Source organism: Mycteria americana, chromosome 1, assembly GCF_035582795.1.
Source record: "Mycteria americana isolate JAX WOST 10 ecotype Jacksonville Zoo and Gardens chromosome 1, USCA_MyAme_1.0, whole genome shotgun sequence".
Classification (NCBI taxonomy): Eukaryota; Metazoa; Chordata; class Aves; order Ciconiiformes; family Ciconiidae; genus Mycteria; species Mycteria americana.
The window spans coordinates 213929651-213951807 of NC_134365.1; the positions used below are offsets into that span (position 1 = coordinate 213929651).

The 22157-nt window shown below is 38.5% G+C and overlaps 1 protein-coding gene across 2 annotated transcripts in view; it reads right to left on the reverse strand.

Moving 5' to 3' along the window:
• Positions 1 to 800: 800 nt before the first annotated feature.
• Positions 801 to 22157, reverse strand: part of TMEM135 (transmembrane protein 135) — a 189022-nt gene continuing 167665 nt past the window's right edge. For both annotated transcript variants that reach the window (XM_075491147.1, XM_075491148.1), the window contains exons 7-15: positions 21303 to 21344; positions 19142 to 19288; positions 16880 to 16949; positions 10773 to 10940; positions 7344 to 7407; positions 6561 to 6637; positions 4812 to 4910; positions 3142 to 3209; positions 801 to 1486 (exon numbers count right to left, since the gene is read on the reverse strand). In XM_075491147.1, the coding sequence (XP_075347262.1) occupies positions 1354 to 1486; positions 3142 to 3209; positions 4812 to 4910; positions 6561 to 6637; positions 7344 to 7407; positions 10773 to 10940; positions 16880 to 16949; positions 19142 to 19288; positions 21303 to 21344 (868 nt within the window). In that variant the 3' untranslated portion in view covers positions 801 to 1353. The remainder of the gene's footprint in view (positions 1487 to 3141; positions 3210 to 4811; positions 4911 to 6560; positions 6638 to 7343; positions 7408 to 10772; positions 10941 to 16879; positions 16950 to 19141; positions 19289 to 21302; positions 21345 to 22157) is intronic.

Sequence of the window (22157 nt, forward strand, 5' to 3'; positions counted from 1 at the left end):
TACTGCAATTTCCATTCCCTGCCTTACCTCGTCTCTTTTCAGTTGAATGTGAATATAGTTCATCTTTTCATTAAGTTCTAGGGTAACAAACACCATTCAGCATCACCTGAATGGATTCTAACTTAAAAAAGCCCCCAAAAGCAAAAAAAGCAACTAGCATGTCAAGGTGTCAGTTTAGAACACAAACCATTATCTGCAGAAATACGCAGGGTAAAAATGAGATGGAATTTGCATAGGTAGTTATTTGCATTGAGTACCATATTAAATTTAATGTAACTGTCCCAGTCGTGGCTGTCTGATGGACCGACGGAAAACCACTCTTCACCGAGTACAAGGAAAAAATACTATTAATACGATCGTCAAAACTGTTCTCTTGTAACAGTCTAACCTCAGGGGTCAGTTCTCTTTTACAGAAGTGCTGGCTGGCGTTGCAGCTTGACAAACAACCCGATGCCATCTAAAGCGACAATGTCAAGCCCTTTAAAAATAAACATTTAATTTCAGTATATTTTGGGGGATTTTGTTTTGTTTTGTTTTGTTCTTGGCTTTTTTATTTTTGTAACTGTCTGCTGTTTCCAGCACCATCTCAGAGGCTGGAACGTTTCATTCCTTCCTCTGCCGGTTTTGTCATTTTCCACTTGGCAGATACTGACCACCACACCCCGCTGCTCCTCATGGCGCAGCAGTCACCGGTACCGCCGCCTTATTTTCCTTGTCTCTTAGCCGTATCGTCAGTGGGATTTACAGCCCTGGAATGTGATTTCTGAATTAATCTGCCTTTTCTTTTCCTAAGGAATGCCTTTCTTTGCAACCATAGCTGTGTAAAAACACTGTAATTTTAAATAATGAGTGGGTGGTGGCTCTTTTGAGATATATCAGTGACGCAATTTAGAAAGCCAAGGAGGCATTTTCACCCGACTGCAATAGTTTTAAGATCAGGTAAAATTTTGGACCTAAACTACGCCACTTGTCTTCCTTTGTAAATTAAGAATTACTTTTAGTTTTACCAAGAAATATTCTACTGGTATGAACTACAGAATTTTTGAAATTATTATGCATATTTATATTTTACTTCTCTAAATATATTACTCATTTGTTTAATTCATTCAGGATTCTACCATACTGTCAACCAACTACAGTAATCCAGAAATTTCTTCTGTGTATGGAAGGGGCTTAATCACTAAGCCACACCTTCCTGCAAAGCTTCAGTATTTTTGGTTGGTAAAAAGCATTTCTCATTCAAATAATACTGAAGTGGAGCCCAAGCCCTCCTCCATGCATACGACTGTTAAGTTAATTAACTTTTCAGGACAAAACGCTGATCACATTCAATGACAAGATATACTATCGTTTTCAAGACAGCTCCAGCGGTAGCTCTGGTGGCACAACCGTGTATCTTGGGTCAAGCTTAGGTGTGAAATCCTTGAAGTTCTTAGATGCTTCAGTACCAAATACATCTAAAACTTTCCTGTTCATGAGAGCAAACCTGAAAAAGAAGAGACATGAGAGAGTGAACAGATTATTAATTTACTTTTGAAAAAATAAAATTATTAACAATTATTTATTTAAAAATTAATTTAATTTATTTATTAAATCATTAAAATTATTTCACTTCATGAAAGACTATCCAAATCTTTGAAATACAGGCTTCAGCTTGCACTGTTTAGAGACTACAAGTTTTTCTTCCTGGGCAATAAAGATTAAAAAAAAAAAATCTGACAATTCTGATTAATAGTGCTTAGTGTAGATACGCTTTATATAACACAGCTTGTGGAAAAGGGGAAAGGCAAGAGTCCCCCTTCTATGTTTAACTTCACAAAAAAAGTCAAAACAAAATACACTACTCTTCTTTCTTCCCCCAGCCTTGCAAACTCCAGCCATTCCTGCCCAAGTGTGGATAACAACTTTAAGGGTGTTACAATCTATTTCCATCTTTTTAGTCTTCAAAATTGTTGAGTGAAAGACCTATGAAATACCAAAAGCACCTGCCTCTATGGAGGGAGTATCGAAATTACTATTACAGATATTTACTTCAGCTAAAACAAATGAGCAGAATAGAATTTCTCTTCCTCCTCTCTTTCAACTAAAGCAATCTTAGGATTAGCACAAGAAGGAAAAATGCAGCCAAAATTGGACATCTGCACTGACATCATCCCCTGGATCATGTTTGTACAGCCTCGGAGGTTGCCTGCAGACTGCCTCCAGGCATCCCAAGGAAAGCTTCCCACTACGTCTAGCAATGTATTCAGTCACCTCCTGTCCAGCTAAGAGTGTACTGTGCCATGGGGAGCGTAGGTTCAACATGCTCCAGGGACTGGCCTCTGATTTCACTTCTATTTTTATAGTCTGGAGAGCTCAGTGTCACGACAAACATTACCTTTTATAATCCCATTCATAAACTGATCTACATCACGATCTGGATGCCTTGTTTCTGCCACATAGTACATCAGTATAATAGTGTACACTTCACTAAATTGTATTTTTATAAATCAGTTACAGCAAAATCTATTTTAAAAGGTAAGCATTTTAGATCCCCATAGCAAATAAGAGAAAAAATATCCAATAAGACATTACAGTGTAAATTTTTGGTTATAATCAGTGAAAATTTTTCATTAGTTTTCCAAGAAAAAAAATTCCTTTCCCAACTGAAATAGATGTCCTATAAAAAACTACTGAATCTTCAAAGTATTCTTAGGAAATACTCTGACATTTCTAGTAATGCTTCTAAACATGTAGTAATACATGTAGTAATCAACATGTTGTCGATCACTGTACATACTAAGTCATTTCTTCAACCTGTATTGTTGTTTACCAGATTCTTCATATTCCACTGAAATCTGAAAGCATTCCACCCTCCAAGTGAACTAAAGATAAAAAAGCCTTCAAGTAAAACACTCATCTGCTAAATAGTCTTAACTAGATTTAAGTCTTTGCTCCTGTCATTAGACTAAACTTAGCAGTGTCACTTCAGCAGCAAAGAACTTCAAGTGGACTGGAAACCATTTGAAAAGCAAAGTAAATACACAGGAAATTAGCCCATACGTATTCCTACAGCTCTGCTGTTGACAGCAAATGACATCGAAAGTTGAATGTGATCAATGGCGTGTTTAGACAAGCCATAACGTAATCCCAATTACATACCTGCCCTTTGTTAGTCGTAAAAGAAATTTCCAGTATGAAGGTCTCAGGTTCTGAACTTCCATGACAGCCTGCAAGGAGAGTATTCCGTCAAAGCCAGCTGACAGCATCAGGCAAAAGCTTCATCTGCTACATTACGTTGCCAAAACCAGTGAAAGGATAGTTATGGAAATATATATATATATTTATTATTTTTTTTAAATCATCTCATGATTCATGGACCAAAAGCAGCTGTGATCACCTGCCAAGGTCCAGCACTGCCAGTAGACAAAGCACTCACAGCTGAATTCGATGCTACACATGACCACCACCAGCACAGACTGATATTCCCAGAAGACTGTCTTTCAAAAGTGGTGGCAGTTAACTTAGATCTCATTGCAGACAAAGCAACAATAATCCTTGTTACTCCTACCTGCATGATTTTGCACTTGTGGATGCCAAATTTACCTGCTATTTTAACCTCCACTCACTCTGCATTTTGTGGTCTACCATTTCTTGTAGTCAGTCATCTTCATATTTCATGTTAAATAATGTTATATAACCAAAATCCTTGTCTTCTCTCTATTCCATTACTTTTCCAGGTAATTTATGAATATAGTGAGTAACAAACATCTCAGCATAGATCCCTTTGCTAATTTCCCCCTTCTTCCTCCCTCCTAAACCTAGTAATTTATTTCCAGTCTTGGGCTCCTTTTCCAACTAGTTATTAAGTAATAAAAAAACCCTTTCCTCTTTTCTCATATTAACTTTATTTCTGTTAGCCTCATACGATGGTCCTTGCCAATAGCATTTTGGAGATTTCAATGCTGCAGATCTTCAGGCACATCCCAAGCACTAAAATATCAGTTCAGTTTGATACTAGAATGAGAGATATTCCCAAATATATGGGAGCAATGAGGAGGAGGAGTGGAACTGTCCTGTTAAGCATGAGACAGCAGAAGGGGTCATTTAGAGTTTGACCCTGCTTTAGGGTCATTTCATATTCTTTTTATTGAAGGGTACAAAAAACACATATCGTTATGGGGGTCCAGAAAACATTCAGTGGGATATTTCAGCAGAAGGTCTAGAAATGGAGACATGTAGTGGAACAGTAATTTGGGTACCACTGAAAAGGATTTTTTCTAGCTGATGCAGACGATAAAAGGAGTGAGGGTGAAGGCATGTAATTGGCTTGGAAAGTGCAGAAAATGGTAACTACAGCTTGTTTCAAACATAAAACTTCATATTTTCTTACTAATTTTTGCAGATTCTTTCAAATAGGCAACTTTAATTCAAGTTAGTTGAAAGTGAAAACTTCTAGTTGATTAAAAAACCATAAAATATTACAATATATTGTTTGTCTCCTTGAGAAACAGTCCGTTCATATGCTTATGAAAGCCCATACATTTTTGTTCATCTTCTCGGGCAATGCATTTTGAGATCCTTTCCAAAGAATTCAATGCTTTGTATAATGTAATCAGCTATAAGCATATGAGAAATTTGACTCCTAGAAATGATTTTCCCACTGTGACACTCAAAAGCAGGATGCAGGAGCCCCAGTTCACAGCATCTTGCTGGAATCACAACATCACGCTATCTTTTCTATATCACTGTATCCCTGTATTCCTCATTTCATTCAACATTTGACTTAAACTAGAAGAACTTCATATTCTGTTAGAAGACAACATACTTACTGCCTGAAAGCATATCGATGTAGAAATGGCATAGATGATGCTGTCTGCATGAGGAAAATAGGGAACCTTTCCTGCTTCAATGCCTTTGAAGTACATAGTCTATAAAAATAAAAAATAAATGCTGAATGAAACAAAATAAACAAAGTAAAAGTAGCTTTTTACTTTTTATTTATTTTACCTTTTCAAAGTAACATGTCAACATTACTAACCTATCCTCATATATTTTTGTATATGTCCACAAATGTGACATTGATTGAGATAGCTTATAGAAGCTATCCAAGACCAATAGAACAAGAAGCTATTAATGTATAGAACAGGACCTAGCAACAGCTTAGGTGTTAAAAGGTAGTATGGATCTTAAAGATAAAAAAAGGGAAAGTTTGCTATGTTAAATTCTTCATTTTAAAAAAGCAAAAGAATAATGCAATAACTATTCCAACAAAGTGAATATTCACTGTTCTTAAACAGCTTGAAATCACATACTTTTCTTTCTGAGAAAACATGTAAAGTTTATTTTCCTGAGCACAGCTTGACCTTCCAAAGCAGCACACGCCTCTTTGGTCAGTTACCCTTGGCTTGTGTAAGATGATAAAAGTAGGAAAAAAAAAAAAAAAAAAAAAAAAAGAAGAAAGAACACACAGCACTTTTCTTATTTCACTGCAGCCACAATGTCTCAAAGTCCAGAGAAAACCATCAGCAATACAAAATAATATTGGTTTTTTACAACTGGTGTTCTGAAAGTCAATATAGATAACTCAGATTTGCTTTTATATAACCAATATGTGAACTACCTTCAGAGCTTGATCTACGATTACAAGCAGCAAGAATAAACAGAGTATACCTTCCCTTTTTATGTTTAATTTTATGCTTAAAAAAAAAAAAAGTTCCTTCTTTTTATGTTCTTTGAAATGAATTCTGTTCTGGTAATGGAGGTGGATAAATATCACTAGGGAACGAGGCCCTCAAGGTCTGCAGGAGAAAGCTTTGTGATTCGGGGATGATGCATAAGAGAACACTCTCGACTTATTCCAGTGGTGCTGTTGGGGAAATAACCATGACTAAGTCCCGATTTTATGGACAAATCACAGTGAGAAATCAAAAGCTGGTTAGCAAAGTATAATCAACATACTCAAACTCTACAACTTTTTTTTTTTTTTCTGGGCTTCTAATTTTAACAAGTTCACAGAAATCATTCAAGCCTGAAAAATAGTAATTAGAACGAAGTTCATTGCAAAGCTCGGAATTCAATCAGTTGAAGTATACTGACAAACAACTCCAGCTATAGACTAAAACCTAAGCTATTTTGAGTTATCTTAGATTGCTGAATGCCAAAATTAGGGAACAAAGGCAGGAAGTTAAGCTGTAGCTTTTGGCAATAAATCTGCAATTAAGGACTAGGTCCGATTTATGTTTCTGGCAGAATAGACATTCTTGGAACTTTCAGATTTAAAAAAATCTGCAAAAGCTACAAAGCAAAGGGCTATCAGGAGATTAAAAAAATTCATGGAGAATTTACATGGAGACCAGTGGATAAAGGACTTTTAAAATGAGTCACAGAAAAGAAAATAAGAAAGAAATGAGACCACAGAACGGCACTGCCTCTTGGCAAACACATACTGAAACACACCACCACCACACAACTTTGTATTATACTGGAATTGTCTGACAAAGCCTGTGAAGTTCATTTTCTTTTTCTGCCTTGAAAAAATAGATGAAATGAAGAACTCTGTTATGAGGGTAATATCTTACCTCTACTAATTTGGATGCCAGATACATAGAGATAGTAGTACTTTTGTAAAACATCATAGAAAATCCTGCTAGACACCCTGTAACAATTAGAAAACAAAACCATTGTTAAGATTGTGATTTATTGTTGCTGTCACAGTAAGTCAGCTCAACAGACACTGCATAAGATTGTGCTTTCTGTTGCTACAACAAACTTCAGTGATGTTCCTGTGCTGCCCATCAAAATCTGGTCTATGTCATTAACAAAAGAGAGTTTTGAAACCCTGAAATAAATCTGTAGTTCAGTGCTCAGGAGCACAGCACAAGATTTCCTCTCTCATCCCACAAGGAAGAGAGACCTCTGACGTTCCAGTACATGACAGATGCACAAAGAGCAGAGAAGGGCCTGCACCACCACCCAAATGTCATGGCAAAAGGGTCCTTCTTTGGATCCAGTGGAGCCCATCCTTTCAATTGTGTATTCTGTCACATATGGAAGAGTCAGTAGTCAAACCTCACATCTCTACAGTTGGAAAATAAAGGACAAGTTCACATTTGTGCATACAATAATATACTGTCCTTGAAGCTGACCGTAAAAAACACACCATGTGATTGAATTTGCCTTACAATTTTAATTGCAAGTCTCTATTGGAAGCTACTTGAAACACCACTGTCATTTTGACACAACCTTGATGTACACAGTCCTATTTTCATCACAGAAGTCTGAAAAGGGAATGGGAGGACAGACAAGATAAATATTTGCAGAGTCCCAACAGAGACAATATAAACTTCTTGTCATGGACTCACCAGCTACAAGTGCATGAAGCTCATCGTCTAGGTTTCGTACCCAACGCAGGAAGCAACTAGTACCCTGTAGGTGAACAGAGACCAGGGTTAGCTCTAGTTATTTCTCTTTCGTAACGCATAGACTGGAGATATTCCTCTATAAGCTAGTAATATAGCACACAGTATGAATTAAGAGTGTAGTGTGACTCATAACCCACAGTACCTGAAAAATTTCAGTGTTTTAATTAACAGTTTACTGCTACCATTTCTTTCAAAATCAGAGAGCAGATCATTCTAATTTGAATACCAATCTAATTCCAAAGCTGACCTTGAATTCCCACCATCTTCATTCGCTGTAGTTGTCTACTCTTTCCCACGATAAAGTCTGTTTTCAACTACACACCAAACACCTTGAGATTTTTCCATACATCCAATAAATTCTGGAACCAGGAAAACACATTAATCTAAAAAGTTAGAACTGCATATGATTAAAAGACACAGTGAAACACATAATATCCTGTTTGTTGACACAGACAACAATACACAGCTGTTCAGGCCAGAATAGATGCTAGTAATTGTGGCTTAGGCTGCATTAAAATATATTTCATTTGGATGGCTGCAGGTTACCAAGTGATCCAGATTGTTCCACATCTGCCACATCCTCTGCATTGTTTTTTTAACTGTTTTGGAAAGCCATACTTTGTCTCCAAATTTTATCCCTGGTAAACTTCTGTTTGCTTCTAAATGGTTTGAGATCTGTTTAGTAACGCCCAATCCAGTGCTGATGGCACCGAGAGAACGTTATATAATTCATGATGACAGCCTGCTGATGTCTACTTTGAGATATGTGTATCAGCTTCTTAATCCATCTAATGTGTGCTTTTCATGGAATCAAAGAATGATTTATGTTGGAAGGAACCTCTGATCATCTGGTCCAGCCTGAAGCAGGTCTAATTAGAGCAGATAGCTCAGGAATTTGTCCAGTTGAGTTCTGAGCATCTCCAAGGATGGAGACTACACAGCCTCACTGGGCAACCTGTTCCAATATTTGGCCACCCTCACATGAAAATGTATTTCCTTATATTTCTTCAGAATCTCCTGTATTTCAGCTTGTATCCATTGCCTTTCATCCTATCACTGCACACCTCCAAGAGCTGTAGGTAGCAATAAAATCTCCCCAAGCCTTTTTTCTCCATCTTAAAACCCAGTTCTCCCAGCTTCTCCTTGCACATCATATGACCCAGTCCTCAAATCACCTCGGTGGCCCTCAGGTGAACCCGCCCTTGAAAAAGACATTAAAATAAAAAGAAGAAATGAAGTAATACCTGTGTCCAAAAATGGACACAGTAACACAAATGTGATCTCACTAGCTATTTACAGTGCACATTTCTAATAAATAAATTCCTTGCAAAGCCATTGATACATTGCTATTATGACAGTCAACTTTCCTACTGAAACTTGTAAACTAATTTAAAAAAGGAAATCAGGCTACCATGGCCAACTTATTTTCTGCAAAACCACGTTTGCTGACATTAATTAACAGTAAGGAGAACACAGAATATTAATAGTACAGCTACTACAATCCTACAATGGCATTTTTGACTGCTTTTAGGGACAAGATGGACTTTTTTTCAAAACGGTCCATAATGCAATTCCTTTGGGTTCAAAATGCATCAAGCATTTTATTTTTTTTTTTGGCTGTGGTCCAATCTTTTGAGTGACTCGAATCTCTGCTGCCCTACATGCTTATTTCAAACTGGAAGAAAAATATAATGCAATCCAAATCTGTATAAGTTATGGAACACAAACAATAACAGAAAGTAGAATCGTAGAATAATAGAATCATTTAGGTTGGAAAAGACCCTTGAGATCATTGAGTCCAACTGTAAACCTAACACTGCCAAGTCCACCACTAAACCATGTCCCTAAGCACCTCATCCAAACATCCTTTAAATACCTCCAGGGATGGGGACTCAACCACTTCCCTGGGCAGCCTCTTCCAATGCTTGATAACCCTTTCACTGAAGAAAAATTTCCTAATATCCAGTCTAAACCTCCCCTGGTGCAACTTGAGGCCATTTCCTCTTGTCCTATCACTTGTTACCTGGGAGAAGAGACCGACCCCCACCTCTCTACAACCTCCTTTCAGGTAGTTGTAGAGAGCGATAAGGTCTCCCCTCAGCCTCTGCTTCTCCAGGCTAAACAACCCCAGCTCCCTCAGCTGCTCCTCATCAGGCTTCTGCTCCAGACCCTTCACCAGCTTCGTTGCCCTTCTCTGGACACGCTCCAGCACCTCAAGGTCTCTCTTGTAGTGGGGGGCCCAAAACTGAACACAGGATTCAAGGTGCGGCCTCACCAGTGCTGAGTACATACTTAATAAACTATAAATAAAGGTCAGAGTATGTCACCCCCATAAAATGAGTATCTATAGAACTAAATTACACTTTGCAATTGGAGCTTTTAAAAGACATTAAAATAATTTCAGCTTTTGCAATTTAAATACTTTTTTCTCTAAAGGCTCTTTTCTTAAATTTTAAGCAAAATTTAATTTTCAAGTAAATTCTGAACAGCCCATTTGCACTTTGCCATCAAAAATTTTAAACTCTGTAACCTTACAAATTCTTGCCTCTCAATCTGACTGCAAGTCAAGTGAAATGCTGTTTTGCTTCCAAATAACACTTGGTTTTTTAATTTTCAGTAAGTAGTATTTACCCGAATAATACTGAATTATCTTAACTTTGCAGAGCAAGTAAAGTGGCAGTTGAAAAATGACATGTGTGATTAAGAATATAAAAGTGCAAAAGCCACTTCAGCACTGCACTATGCAATATATTCTCCCTTAGGGTGTGTGCTTCGTCACATTCTCTTTTGGCATAAATAAACATAATTCAATGAATTCCAACAGTTCTGTATGAATGCGCATCAGTTTGCAATCTGTCATCTTATAATGGTGCAGAAGGGTAGATTTCCAAGCGGTAAGTGCAATGTCTCCTCAGCTGCACGTGATATATGTTCTGTAATCTCCTGCTATTTAGCATCAAGTAAGAATTCCAGATATTTGAGCCAAAAAAATCTGCAAATGGCTTCTCTCTGGCAACACTGCTGCTACTGCAGTCACTACTTGTGTCTGCACTAACATGTTTTTGTGTAACAGCAAGTCCCTTCGAAATCTGAATTCACTTCCTCTGAAGTACTCCCTATCTCCTGATCTTGATACCATGCTGAAAACCCCATCTGGTTTATTCAGAAATGACAGAAAACACGCACGGAATGGAAGACTAGTTTTCTATCTACAATTTGATTACTGCAATACTACAGAATTTGTTGGTGACATGCTGTAGCAAACAGTATCAGTAATCTCAAGCAGCTAGACTTTTTAGCTCTTTGAGATACTCTGAAAAGTGAAATAAAAACCATGGCATTCATCATTTCTTTATGTTATAAGCATACTTTGTATATACTGACGAAAGATCCCAGAAAAGCTCCAAGCTGGAAATTTTCCTTGTTGTAGAAGAGGGAAAGTAGCCGGGATGGTTCTGTAAACAGATGCCGGAAGGTGGATGGAATCCGAAGGCAACACTGGATCAGGTAACCGATGCTAAACATCCTAATGAAGCCCTAGAGAAAAAAAAGAACGATTTTGTGGTAAGAAACCACAATTTCAGAAAAAGGAAAAGCAAAAAAGTCTACAGAAGTACTTATTTTTGACATTGAGCAGTTTAAAACCCACTCTGCAAACACTATGTAAAATGCATCCCCATCTTCAAACTCAAGACCAGCCTTTTTTTCCTGATCCCCCCATAAAATAGCAAAGGCAATAAAATCACAGACAATTGACTCTCCTTTAATTTCTATGAGTATCTGAAAGGCCTCAAAGGACAAACTCTATTTCTCTTCTGCTCCAAAATTCTGTCCTTTGAAATAATCCTGATGACTTCATTTCCAGGTTACTGACCAGCTTTTAACCACAAATGGGTATATAGAGGAAAGTAGTGTGGTGGAAAAAAAGAGCACTTCTACACTCACATGTCTGGAGAAAGCACTAAAGGAGGAAAAAGTCCACAAAAAATAAATTTCAGAAAGTGTAAGAATTAGAAATTGACCCTGATGGCTTGGCACGTGCTCACATACAAAACTGGAGGCTGAGTGACGCCGGTAGCAAGAGAAAGGGCGAAACTGGAAGGGAGATTATGTGCAGAACTACTGCGAAAGGGTAACATGGGTTCCAATGATTTTTTCTTACTACTCCACCTTGGATACAGATCTGCTTTTTTATACCATGTCACAAAACCACACTGACTTTTTCTTTCCAAATTCTTCTCCCCAGTTTCTTATAACTTCCTCCGCAGTTTCCTACCCTGTGGCTGAACTTCTCTAATAATTCTGAATAAAATCTATCCATTTTTTGGTTGGAAGATACTTTATCTGAAAACTATCTGTGCACTCACCATTGGCAAATAAGGCAGGCACCCAATGCTCATGATTTCTGTAGTTCATTTTTTGGAAGATACTCAGGGACACCGAGACAATTCCAGTTACAGGGGCAACTGGCAGAGAGTTTGACTGAGCAACCTTTCAAGCTCAGAAACTCAAAACATTTTTGCCTCCTACAGAACTTTATAATGCATCATAAAGCTCATAAAATTTTATTGTGGTTAAACATCCAGTAATAAACTTTTCCTGAAGCAATTACTCTCCCTGCTACGCAAGAAGTGGTTTATGAGAATCAAGTGGAAGAAAATATATTGTCTCATCCAATGATCCAGTAGCTATGAATGAAAAATTTCCACTTCTTTGTCTGCTACTCTTAAAGGTATGTAAATTGTATGTACTGAACAGCTAATGACCCACTTTGTTCTGATCGTGTAATGAAAATGCCTACTGAAGGTAGGCAAAGGTGTAAATGAACTGTGAATTTTGTGTAGTTAAAATGTCAAAATTAAGATAAATGTATATTTGCCCCTAAAATGAAGAGGTACCTTAGTGTGAAGTACATAGCTCTCGTCTTCCAAAAAAATTAGATGATTACAATACCAGGTACCATTATATAAAAAGAAAGTCCTAAAACCAGCAGTTATGAACAAAGCCCAAAACAAGAGAACAAACAACAGGTATGGTATGTTTGACATTTTCACCCAGCTGTAGAAAAGGTTACTCCGATGGGGTGAGGAACACTGCATTAGGAAACACTTAAATTCCAACTGGAAACACTCAAATATATCCGTGATTTTGTTTTTATGAGTAGCCTACTTAAAAGTGCTGAACTGAAGGACTGAGGCTTAGTGTTGATGTGCACCAAACAGCAATAAGTAGTGCACAAAATCTTTCTATTTAGCTCATTAAATCAACCAGGTGAATCCATACCACACTTATAGGTGTTTTTCAGAGTCACGGAAAGTATTACATCTTATAATCAATGCACAATACTGTAACTTTTCCATAAAAAGACCTCAAATGATAATGCAGGTAGAAAACAGCAGAGTATACGCAGGACACTAGAATAAGCATAAGTGAGCGAAGAAAACTCTCCTAAGAGCCATTTCTCCACAGAGATTTTGAGTTGGGACTCAGATCAGCCAGAAATAGCAGCCCAGTGAAACTACGTATCTGCAAAACTCATTGAATAAACCTTTTTTTTTCCTTTTGAGAAACAGACTTCTTAAAAAGTTAATAATACAGTCAAGATATTGGCTATAACTCAAATTCAGAAAAGTATGTGTGTGCACATAAACAGAGTTCAGTAACATACCAAAACTCAGCTAACCTGTTGCAACATATTAGGAATTAGTTAATTATTTAAAATAAATTAGTTAAGATTTAAAATTTGTTCTGGGTATACGGTTGCCCATGTTCCTTCAAGAGAAAGAATGCAGAGATTACAATCATCAAAAAATAATCTCATGTACTTTTTGGTCATCCTAGTCATTAGGTAAGTTGTGAGGGTCATCTGCTGTCATCCACAGTATCAGTAGAAAAAGTGGATAATTGCTGGCTAATGTCTCCTCGTTGTAACCAACTCGAATAACAAAAGAGGAAAAATATAGTCTGGCTGCTTCTGGTAGCTCTTTTCAGACATTTACAAACCCAAAGCATTTTAAGTATTCGTGCTGGTTTTGGCTGGGATAGAGTTAATTTTCTTCACAGTAGCCGGTATGGGGCTGTGTTTTGGATTTGTGCTGGGAACAGTGTTGATAACCCAGGGATGTTTCCGTTACTGCTGAGCAGTGCTGACACAGAGTCAAGGCCTTTGCTGCTTCTCACCCCACCCCACCAGCGAGGAGGCTGGGGGGCACAAGGAGCTGGGAGGGGACACAGCCGGGACAGCTGACCCCAGCTGACCAAAGGGCTGTTCCATACCATATGGCGTCATGCTCAGCATAGAAAGCTGGGGAAGAAGAAGGAAACGTGGGACATTCGGAGTGATGGCGTTTGTCTTCCCAAGTAACTGTTACGCGTGATGGAGCCCTGCTGTCCTGGAGATGGCTGAACACCTGCCTGCCCATGGGAAGGAGTGAATGAATTCCTTGTTTTGCTTTGCTTGCGTGTGTGGCTTTTGCTTTCCCTATTAAACTGTCTTTATCTCAACCCTCGAGTTTTCTCACTTTTACTTTTCTGATTCTCTCCCCCATCCCACTGTGGGGGAGTGAGCGAGCGGCTGGGTGGGGCTTAGTTGCCGGCTGGGGTTAAACCATGACAGTATTTAAAATTTGAAGGGAAGTCTATGAAATCAGGTGGTATGTCATTACTAAATGTTACATAAAAGCTATCACGGATTATGACAACTAGCTAACATGCATTTAAATGTGAAGCAGGAGAAAAAGAGCATGCAATGACAATTAAAGCACAGATATGATAATGAGAAGATGAGATGTTCAAGGGTAAGGGAAAATATAGCACGGAGGGAAAATCTTGGCAATAAGCAGCTCATCAGATCATTATGAGACTTGAAAGCTCCCTTACAGATATGGAATCACAAAAACATGCTCAAATCACGTCAGCTGACAGTTATTACTGATCGACTCCAAGAACAGCCACAGAGAGAACTGAAAATGCTTTACGAATTTTGGATCTTTAAAAATCCAAATACATCAAAATACAATTTTTCACTCATGCTTTAATTTAAAGAAAGTCACAGAAAATGCAGGAAATTCAAAGATCTGGCTGCCACTTCAGTGATATTTCCCTGATTATATTATTGTAGTCAGAAATAACTTATACTAAAATACTATACAAGACTGGTACAAGAGTCAAGTACAGCTCAAATGCACCATTGGTTTTTCTAAAGAGAGAACAGCCTTCTAAAAATGTCCTTTTTTTAATTACTATTTTTAGTCAGGTCAAGACTTAGTTCAGCTCCATTATCAGTTGGGGTTTCTTCTCCCCTCATCCCTTTTTGAGGATATATGAAATGTGAACAAAATGATGCTGAATAAATAACTGAAGAGGGCAGAGACTCCTGCATATCCCCTTTTTGGTTCTTCTGTTCTTTTAATCATTAACACATCTTCCTACTCACCTAGAAAAGGACAGAGAGAGTAGTGTGGGGATGGTCTACTGTAATCTGAGGAACTCACAACCTGGAATCAGATTTGGGTCATCCACTAGAGTGACTGAACAAGACTAACTCCTATTTCTTGGCCACCCTTCTATTTTAAAGGCATTTCAAGCTCATTATATCCATAATGGTCAGATCACTTCTCTCTTTACCCATGAAGTTACACACACAATCCTTCTTCCAGCAGATTATGACAGTTTTCCATGGAGAAGAGGCATCGGTCCCATTACAAGTACTCTAACAGAAATCCTCACTTGTTTGTTCTAACTGCGCTTGTAAAATAATACAGTGTTATGAGGGTACTTACAGATTTGACTGCTGAGCACGCAGCACAGAATGGATAAGGAATTTGTCTGAGATTAATAAATAAGCTCAGGAAGCAAGTCTGGACTAACAGTAGTTAAGAGCTAATTAGTGTAACATATGCCTAAGTAATGAAAGACAGCACTTTATGTAAAAGTGCAGCAGACTGAAGTTATTGCAAGGCACCCGTGTAAAAAGATGCACACTAGGAGATATTACCATCACCAGAGATCTGGAAATACAGCATATCAGCCCATAAAAATCACTTCTGCTTCATTTTAATCTTTGTTTTGAATATAATTTTCACTGCAGTCTTGGACATTGATTCTGAAGGCTAGATGCTGATATCTATGGGGAAAACACAGAGTACTCTGCAAATCAAGGCAGAGGGAAAGTTTGCTCTCCAGAGGATGCTGACCAAACATGAGCATTCAGGGATGGGAGACAAAGCGGGCCAGGAGGCACTGAACAGCAAACTCACTGGGCAAGGCACTGAACAAGCACAAATCAGATGGAAGGTCTGTGTCCCCAAAGATGTTATGCCTTGAAGAAAAGAGCCCATGAATGAAATATTAAGTGGACTGAGACAGCAGTGAGCGGTTATAAAATTGTAATTTCAATCTGGGTTCTGTCGAATATGTCATATCTACAACAGAAAAGTGAGATAACTATCCTGAACTATTCGTGAATGCTCTACTGCATATTCTCATCGTCATTCAGCAGCACACTTAAGCACCATCTCAAATCCTATCAACTCCAGTGCAAGTTATATCCATGTTACACAGCAGCATGCTAATACACTGCAGTGTAAAAAGAGTGTTAATACAACGCAAAATGATGTTATTAATAAACATACATAAATAAATATGGTGCTAGATATCTTCTGATGCTAGATTTAAGCACAGCTCTTCTGAGATAACATTAACTGTATATAAAATTTTGATTTTAAAAAGTTATTTTTGGAAGTAATATACATTAAAAGCCTCTGAAGATACTCAAATCCATTTTTTCTGCTCCACATATAAAACCGGGTAAATTATTAAGTGATTGAGATCTTCTGGAGCCTTACCAACTCCCAAAACAGGCATAGCAGGTGGTACCACCTGTGCCAACCCAACGCCAGCCAAAACAAATCTCCGCACAGTACTCCTCTGGAAAAAAATGCGCTGATCACATTAATAACGGAGGATGAATTATGCCACCGGACATAAACAGCTCTTCCTGGGCGCAGCAACTGTGACCAATCTCTCATTACCCTGAGTCCTTAAAATAAATGACTGGAGGAGCGAGCCCAGGGCCCGGCAGCAGCGTGCCAGAGCCGCGCAGCTGCACGTGCGCCAGGGCTGCGCCGCCTGCCGAAGCAGCACATTCCCGGTGCTTTATTTAGGGTGGAGTCACAAGTGGGCTCAGCCGTGAAGTGCATCACATAGTTAAACAAGTTCCTTGCTCGCTAGGCCATTTTTTCCCACACGTTTTATGTTATTCATTCACTCCAGCTAATCTGAAAGACCAGAGAACTTTAACCCCACCACCACCCCGTCCTAAATTGAGAAAATCTGTTTTCAGGCTTGTCACATTTTCAATAGAAGAAGAATGAGTAACAGGCTCCCTTCTCACTTCCTAAGTATACGCTTTTTCTGCCTAAGACTTTTACCCTGTCTTTGCCAGAGTTTGTCAATCTAACTTTTTCTGCACTTACTTTAATACAATATGAGATGCAATTATCTCCATAGTGTTTACAGCATCTATGCCTTGGGCCATGTTTGCACCTGCAAAAAGCACAATGAAACACATATTAACTCGTAGCTGTTTTCAGCATCATCAACAGGAGACTTCATAAATTTTTCTTGCCTAAAAATACATAAAGTGCTATTTTCCCACAACTCATTCTCCCCATTACCCATTGAAGGGCACTGTGAACTTTTATGATGCCATAAAAGGACAATAAAAACTAACAATACTTTAGCTGTACAGCAAGAAGTGTCTGCACACTTATTTGGATCCAACCTCTTGCCATGCTACACATTAAATACAAAATTAAAGAAAAAATTTTCTGCTGTGGTCAAGAGGGAGAAGTGTTGTGACCCTTCCCGGTCTGTCCCTGCTTTATGGTTCTGGAAGGATATTTGACCAAACATCCGTTATCTGTGTCCTTACATCTTCCATACCGCTCTAAGGTTCATTGGAGGGCAACGCAGAACAACGCAAATGCACCGAGATACCCTGAGAGACTTCTCTCAATTACAAGCCTTTCACTTCTGGGCTGTTTCTTCTACTGTGTTGATTTTTATGTAGCTCTTACTTTGGACTGAGAATTTGACCTTGAGCGTTTAAAAGAGACTGGCTTGGGATGGTGGGACGCGTGGATTGTACAGTTGTTAGCCCTGCATTATGTAGAATTAAAAGAAGTAATGCCATACCAGGTCTGAACACTGTATTTCTCTATAGCCAAGTATTTAAGTTATAATGCAAAATAAATTACACAATTTATATACTGTGCCAAATATCTTGGAAGTTTTGAATCGTGTACTATAAAGTCTAATGGCCATAAATCATCTGTGAGGTCAGTTTATGTAGCAAAAATTGTAATGAGAATGTGATCAGGTTACAGGCATTTAGACTCAATTATACTGAAAAGAACCATATGGAAGAGAAACCTGTGAGAGCGTTAGGACTGAAAATTGAAAGTTTTCTGAATGTCTGAGTCGAGAGTTTCAAAATCTTAAAGCAAAAACATTTTTCTCCACTCATAGTCCCTTGATCCTTGTATTTAACGAACAGCAGAAGAGCTATGAACTATATCTAGCAAAATGAATAAGGGGTTTTTAAGGCAAAATAGGTATAAGCAACTCAGCTAAAAGAATCTGCGTATGGCTGGAGCTGTCTTCTCCTTGTAGGTCTTTTGTTGTCTAATACAGTCATGCCTGAGAAGCCACTGCTGACTTCCCTTATATTTTTCAATTAAAAACCACAGCAAATCATGGGAAGTTGCCATGTGATGTAGGTCACTTCATTTTTTTTCATTATCTGAGCAAGTAAGATAAGCCACTACTTTGAGAACACAATGCACTTGGAAGACTTTTTTCTCTCCTGCATGTCAGCAGGTAAAGATCTGGTCATAAGACTGCTCCTGGAGCGAATGGAAGTGAAGATTCATAGGTGTGGTATGAACAGAACCCTAGTCCATATTTTTATTCCATCTTCCCTGTAAATGAATGACTCCTTGTGGTACCCAACATGCCTGAAGCAGACAAATCAAGCACTGCAGAAGTACATAATCTCAACATATTAGCCTGAAAAGCTATCTGATGTCATTTCTTTAAGCTCATACTAAAGGACGATAAACTGGATCCTGTAGACCGGGAGGGAACCTATCTTACCTAGCTATCTTACCTAGCTTCAGATGTCTAGATCTGACCTTGTGCAAAACAGTTTTAGACTCACTCTTTGCAATTTCTTATTTCCTGACAGAGGCGGCAGGCCAGGTGCTACCAAGCCTGTTCTTAGGCAGTTCTCCTTTATGCAATACAGGGACGTAGGTCACCAAAAAGATGATGTTATGGTCACTTAAGGTGACCTAAGTAAGGTCTGCTGCTGTGCAATTTCCCCTCCTTAATATCACTACTAGCACCGGCAGAACCACGTCATGAGCTGGTTTTGCTGAAAACTGCAGAAAAAGCAACCACCGGTCTGCTACTCAGAATTGATTGAATTTACTCTCCCTTGCTAGACAACCGTATGTTGCAAGTCATTGCTACGACATACAAGTCTTAAGTTTTGCTTTCATTAGAGTTCATCATTTGTCACTGCTAACTACCCAGTAAAAATGAAATGCAAAACACTTAAATGCAAAGCAAAAGTATTATAAAACATTGTCAAATACAATGTAACAAACCATTAAAATGAGCTAAGTAAGAATGAATAATTTTGTTTTGTTTTTCTTTTGTTTTCTTTGACTCACACTTTCTCCATGAGCTTTTTTGTTAAAGCCAGTATGTTCGTTGGCTGCGATATTTTTTCACAATACTTTATCTTTCTATCTGTTTTTGAAAACGCTGCTTCAGGTGAAAATGAATGAGTGGGGATTTCTTCTTTCCCTACAATGAACCTGAAAGAAAAAAACAAAACAGAGCAAAACAACAATTATATAAATAACTTAAATGAATATATTAAGCTCAATATAAGTCTCTAAAGCCTTTAAGACAAGCTTGAAGTTGTTATTACCCACAGATCTGCAAAAGAAAATGCATCCTATATAGCTGCCAAACCTTGTATCTCTTTGGAAAGATCAATTCACCGACATATATTTAAACTTCAGATAATGGTCACAATTGCTGCCAGAAATTTTTTTAAACTAGGAACAAAAACATGACTGGGGAAGTCCATCTTTCATACAAAGCAAGAACACCAAATAAGAAAATAAAAAGGCACATAAAATATCTCAATTATCTCCAGCAAAATGAGGTTACATAAAGGTTGATGAGTACTATAATATCTTTATAAAAATATCTATTTTGTAAAATCTTCAAAATGTTTTCACTCCCACCAAGAGCATCAACTTCGTTTTGCTTGGCTTCATCTTCAGCCCTCTTTCTTCACCCAGAAGTTGATATTGCCAATATACCGGTTCATCTTAGGTGTAGAATTACTGTATATCAAGGGCAAAGGAGGTCATAACGGCAAGATGTTTCCTAACACTTTGCACTATAATCCAAATTACACTGTACTGTGGTAGTCTTGCTGAGGGCGATGAAGGTATAAAAACTTTGTCATTCGGTATGCGACTATGCGACTATGGTGATTTCAGAAAGCACTGTTTCTGCACGTTGCCACAGGAGTGTTTCATGTCCATATTTCTGGACTATAGACTGAATTATTTAACTATTGGCATGTTATATCAAATTCCACAGCTATTTCGTAGCTGCAAACTCTATAAAATATTTTGCACTACCAACAAGAGCAAGTCTGTTTTGCTTGACTTCAGCTCTTTTCTTCACCTGTGAGTTGACATTGTCCATGCATTGGGCTGTCTGAGTGGTAGACAGGTAGCAGAGTATGTAAGGGACAGATAAGAATGATGTGTCTTTATACTTTTGACACAAGATACAAAGATGGGAGAACTTTGTATAACTACAACAAATAAGTGAGTAACACCAGAGGATCCCATCGTGAAGTAAATTCTAGGAGAGCCTGGAACACTAGGGCAGACACAAGATTTAGCGGCACATTGAGGATATCTCGAACTAATTTCTTGTATCAGACATAGCATGGCCAGCAGGACTAGGGAAGTGATCGTGCCCCTGTACTCGGCACTGGTCAGGCCGCACCTCGAATCCTGTGTTCAGTTTTGGGCCCCTCACTACAAGAGAGACACTGAGGTGCTGGAGCGAGTCCAGAGAAGGGCAACGAAGCTGGTGAAGGGTCTGGAGCACAAGTCTGATGAGGAGCGGCTGAGGGACCTGGGATTGTTTAGCCTGTAGAAAAGGAGGCTGAAGGGAGACCTTATTGCTCTCTACAACTACCTGAAAGGAGGTTGTAGAGAGGTGGGGGTTGTTCTCTTCTCCCAGGTAACAAGTGATAGGACAAGAGGAAATGGCCTCAAGTTGCGCCAGGGGAGGTTTAGACTGGATATTAGGAAATTTTACTTCACTGAAAGGGTTGTCAAGCATTGGAACAGGCTGCCCAGAGAGGTGGTGGAGTCACCATCCCTGGAGGTATTTAAAAGGCGTGTAGATGTGATGCTTAGGGACATGGTGTAGTAGTGGACTTGGCAGTGTTAGGTTAAGGGTTGGACTCAATGATCTCAAGGGTCTTTACCAACCGAAACGATTCTATGAATCACGAATCCCAGTTTTAGAAAGACAAAAGATTAACGCTCCTTCAAAACCATGCAAGCATATGTCTGCATTTCCTTTCAATAACAGTCCCAAATATGAAACGATTCCTCTTGTGCCAGCATATTATGACTTCTGCAAAATATGGTGTATACCCCAAAAGTTGGAAGAGTTTTACAACAGGATGATTTTTCTTAAGAAAACTCTTTTCATACAATGCAGCTCCCACTGTGCACGATTCCTCAAAACCTTCACTTTAAGCTACACACTCACAGAAACTTTACTTACTTTAGTGCAGAGTATGTAAATCCTTTCAAGCCATCTTTGCACCTGAAACATAAAAACAACAGTTTTTGCTATAAGGGACTGCTTGCAACATAAAGTGTTATAGATTAAATACTACGTAGAAGGGCTGCGGACGAACACCAGCTTCTCATTAACGGAAAACAGCATGTCTGTAACAACTCTGTGGCTATCCCCGACTTCGCAGTTGTCACCACGGCCTTGGGACATCTCAGAAACAAAGGGTATAGCATACAAATGCCAGTGCTTCTCTCTTTTATCGAAACCAAGAGCGGAGAAATTTTTAAAGGATGGTGACAGAATCACTGGGGTGACAATGGAAGATTTCATGCGACAAAGAATTGTTACTTTATGGAAGGAAGTCATGATGAGTTTTACGAAACATAAATGTTACTGTAAGGAGAGAAAGGAGGGTTGGACCTCAATAAAAAACCCACCCTCTAGTGAAGAGCTGCAGGAAATAGTTATTCTGACTTTGAAATAAACTGTTCTACTTCGCATATTGCTGATCTCTGCAGCTTGTTAACTTTAAGAAAACTCTCAACCTGAAAGTCCCAGTTTTTTAATTATGTAGCAGTTGTTCTGATGCTGAGCTTGATTATATACATCTTTCTTCATAGACTATAGGGTTCCTTGTGTGAATAATGATGACAGTAAAGAGTCCGTAATTGGCTCTGAAAGCTTTAGGTTGTTGACTTTTTCTTCCCAGGGAATGATGAAAGGAGTTGAAGCTTGCAGCTGCTACAGATTCTTCCTCAAAGACTTCTCAGAGCACCAGTGTCATGTTGGTAGCAAAGCAAAGAGCAGATACTTGGGGTTTTTTTCCCCTTTTGCTTTTTA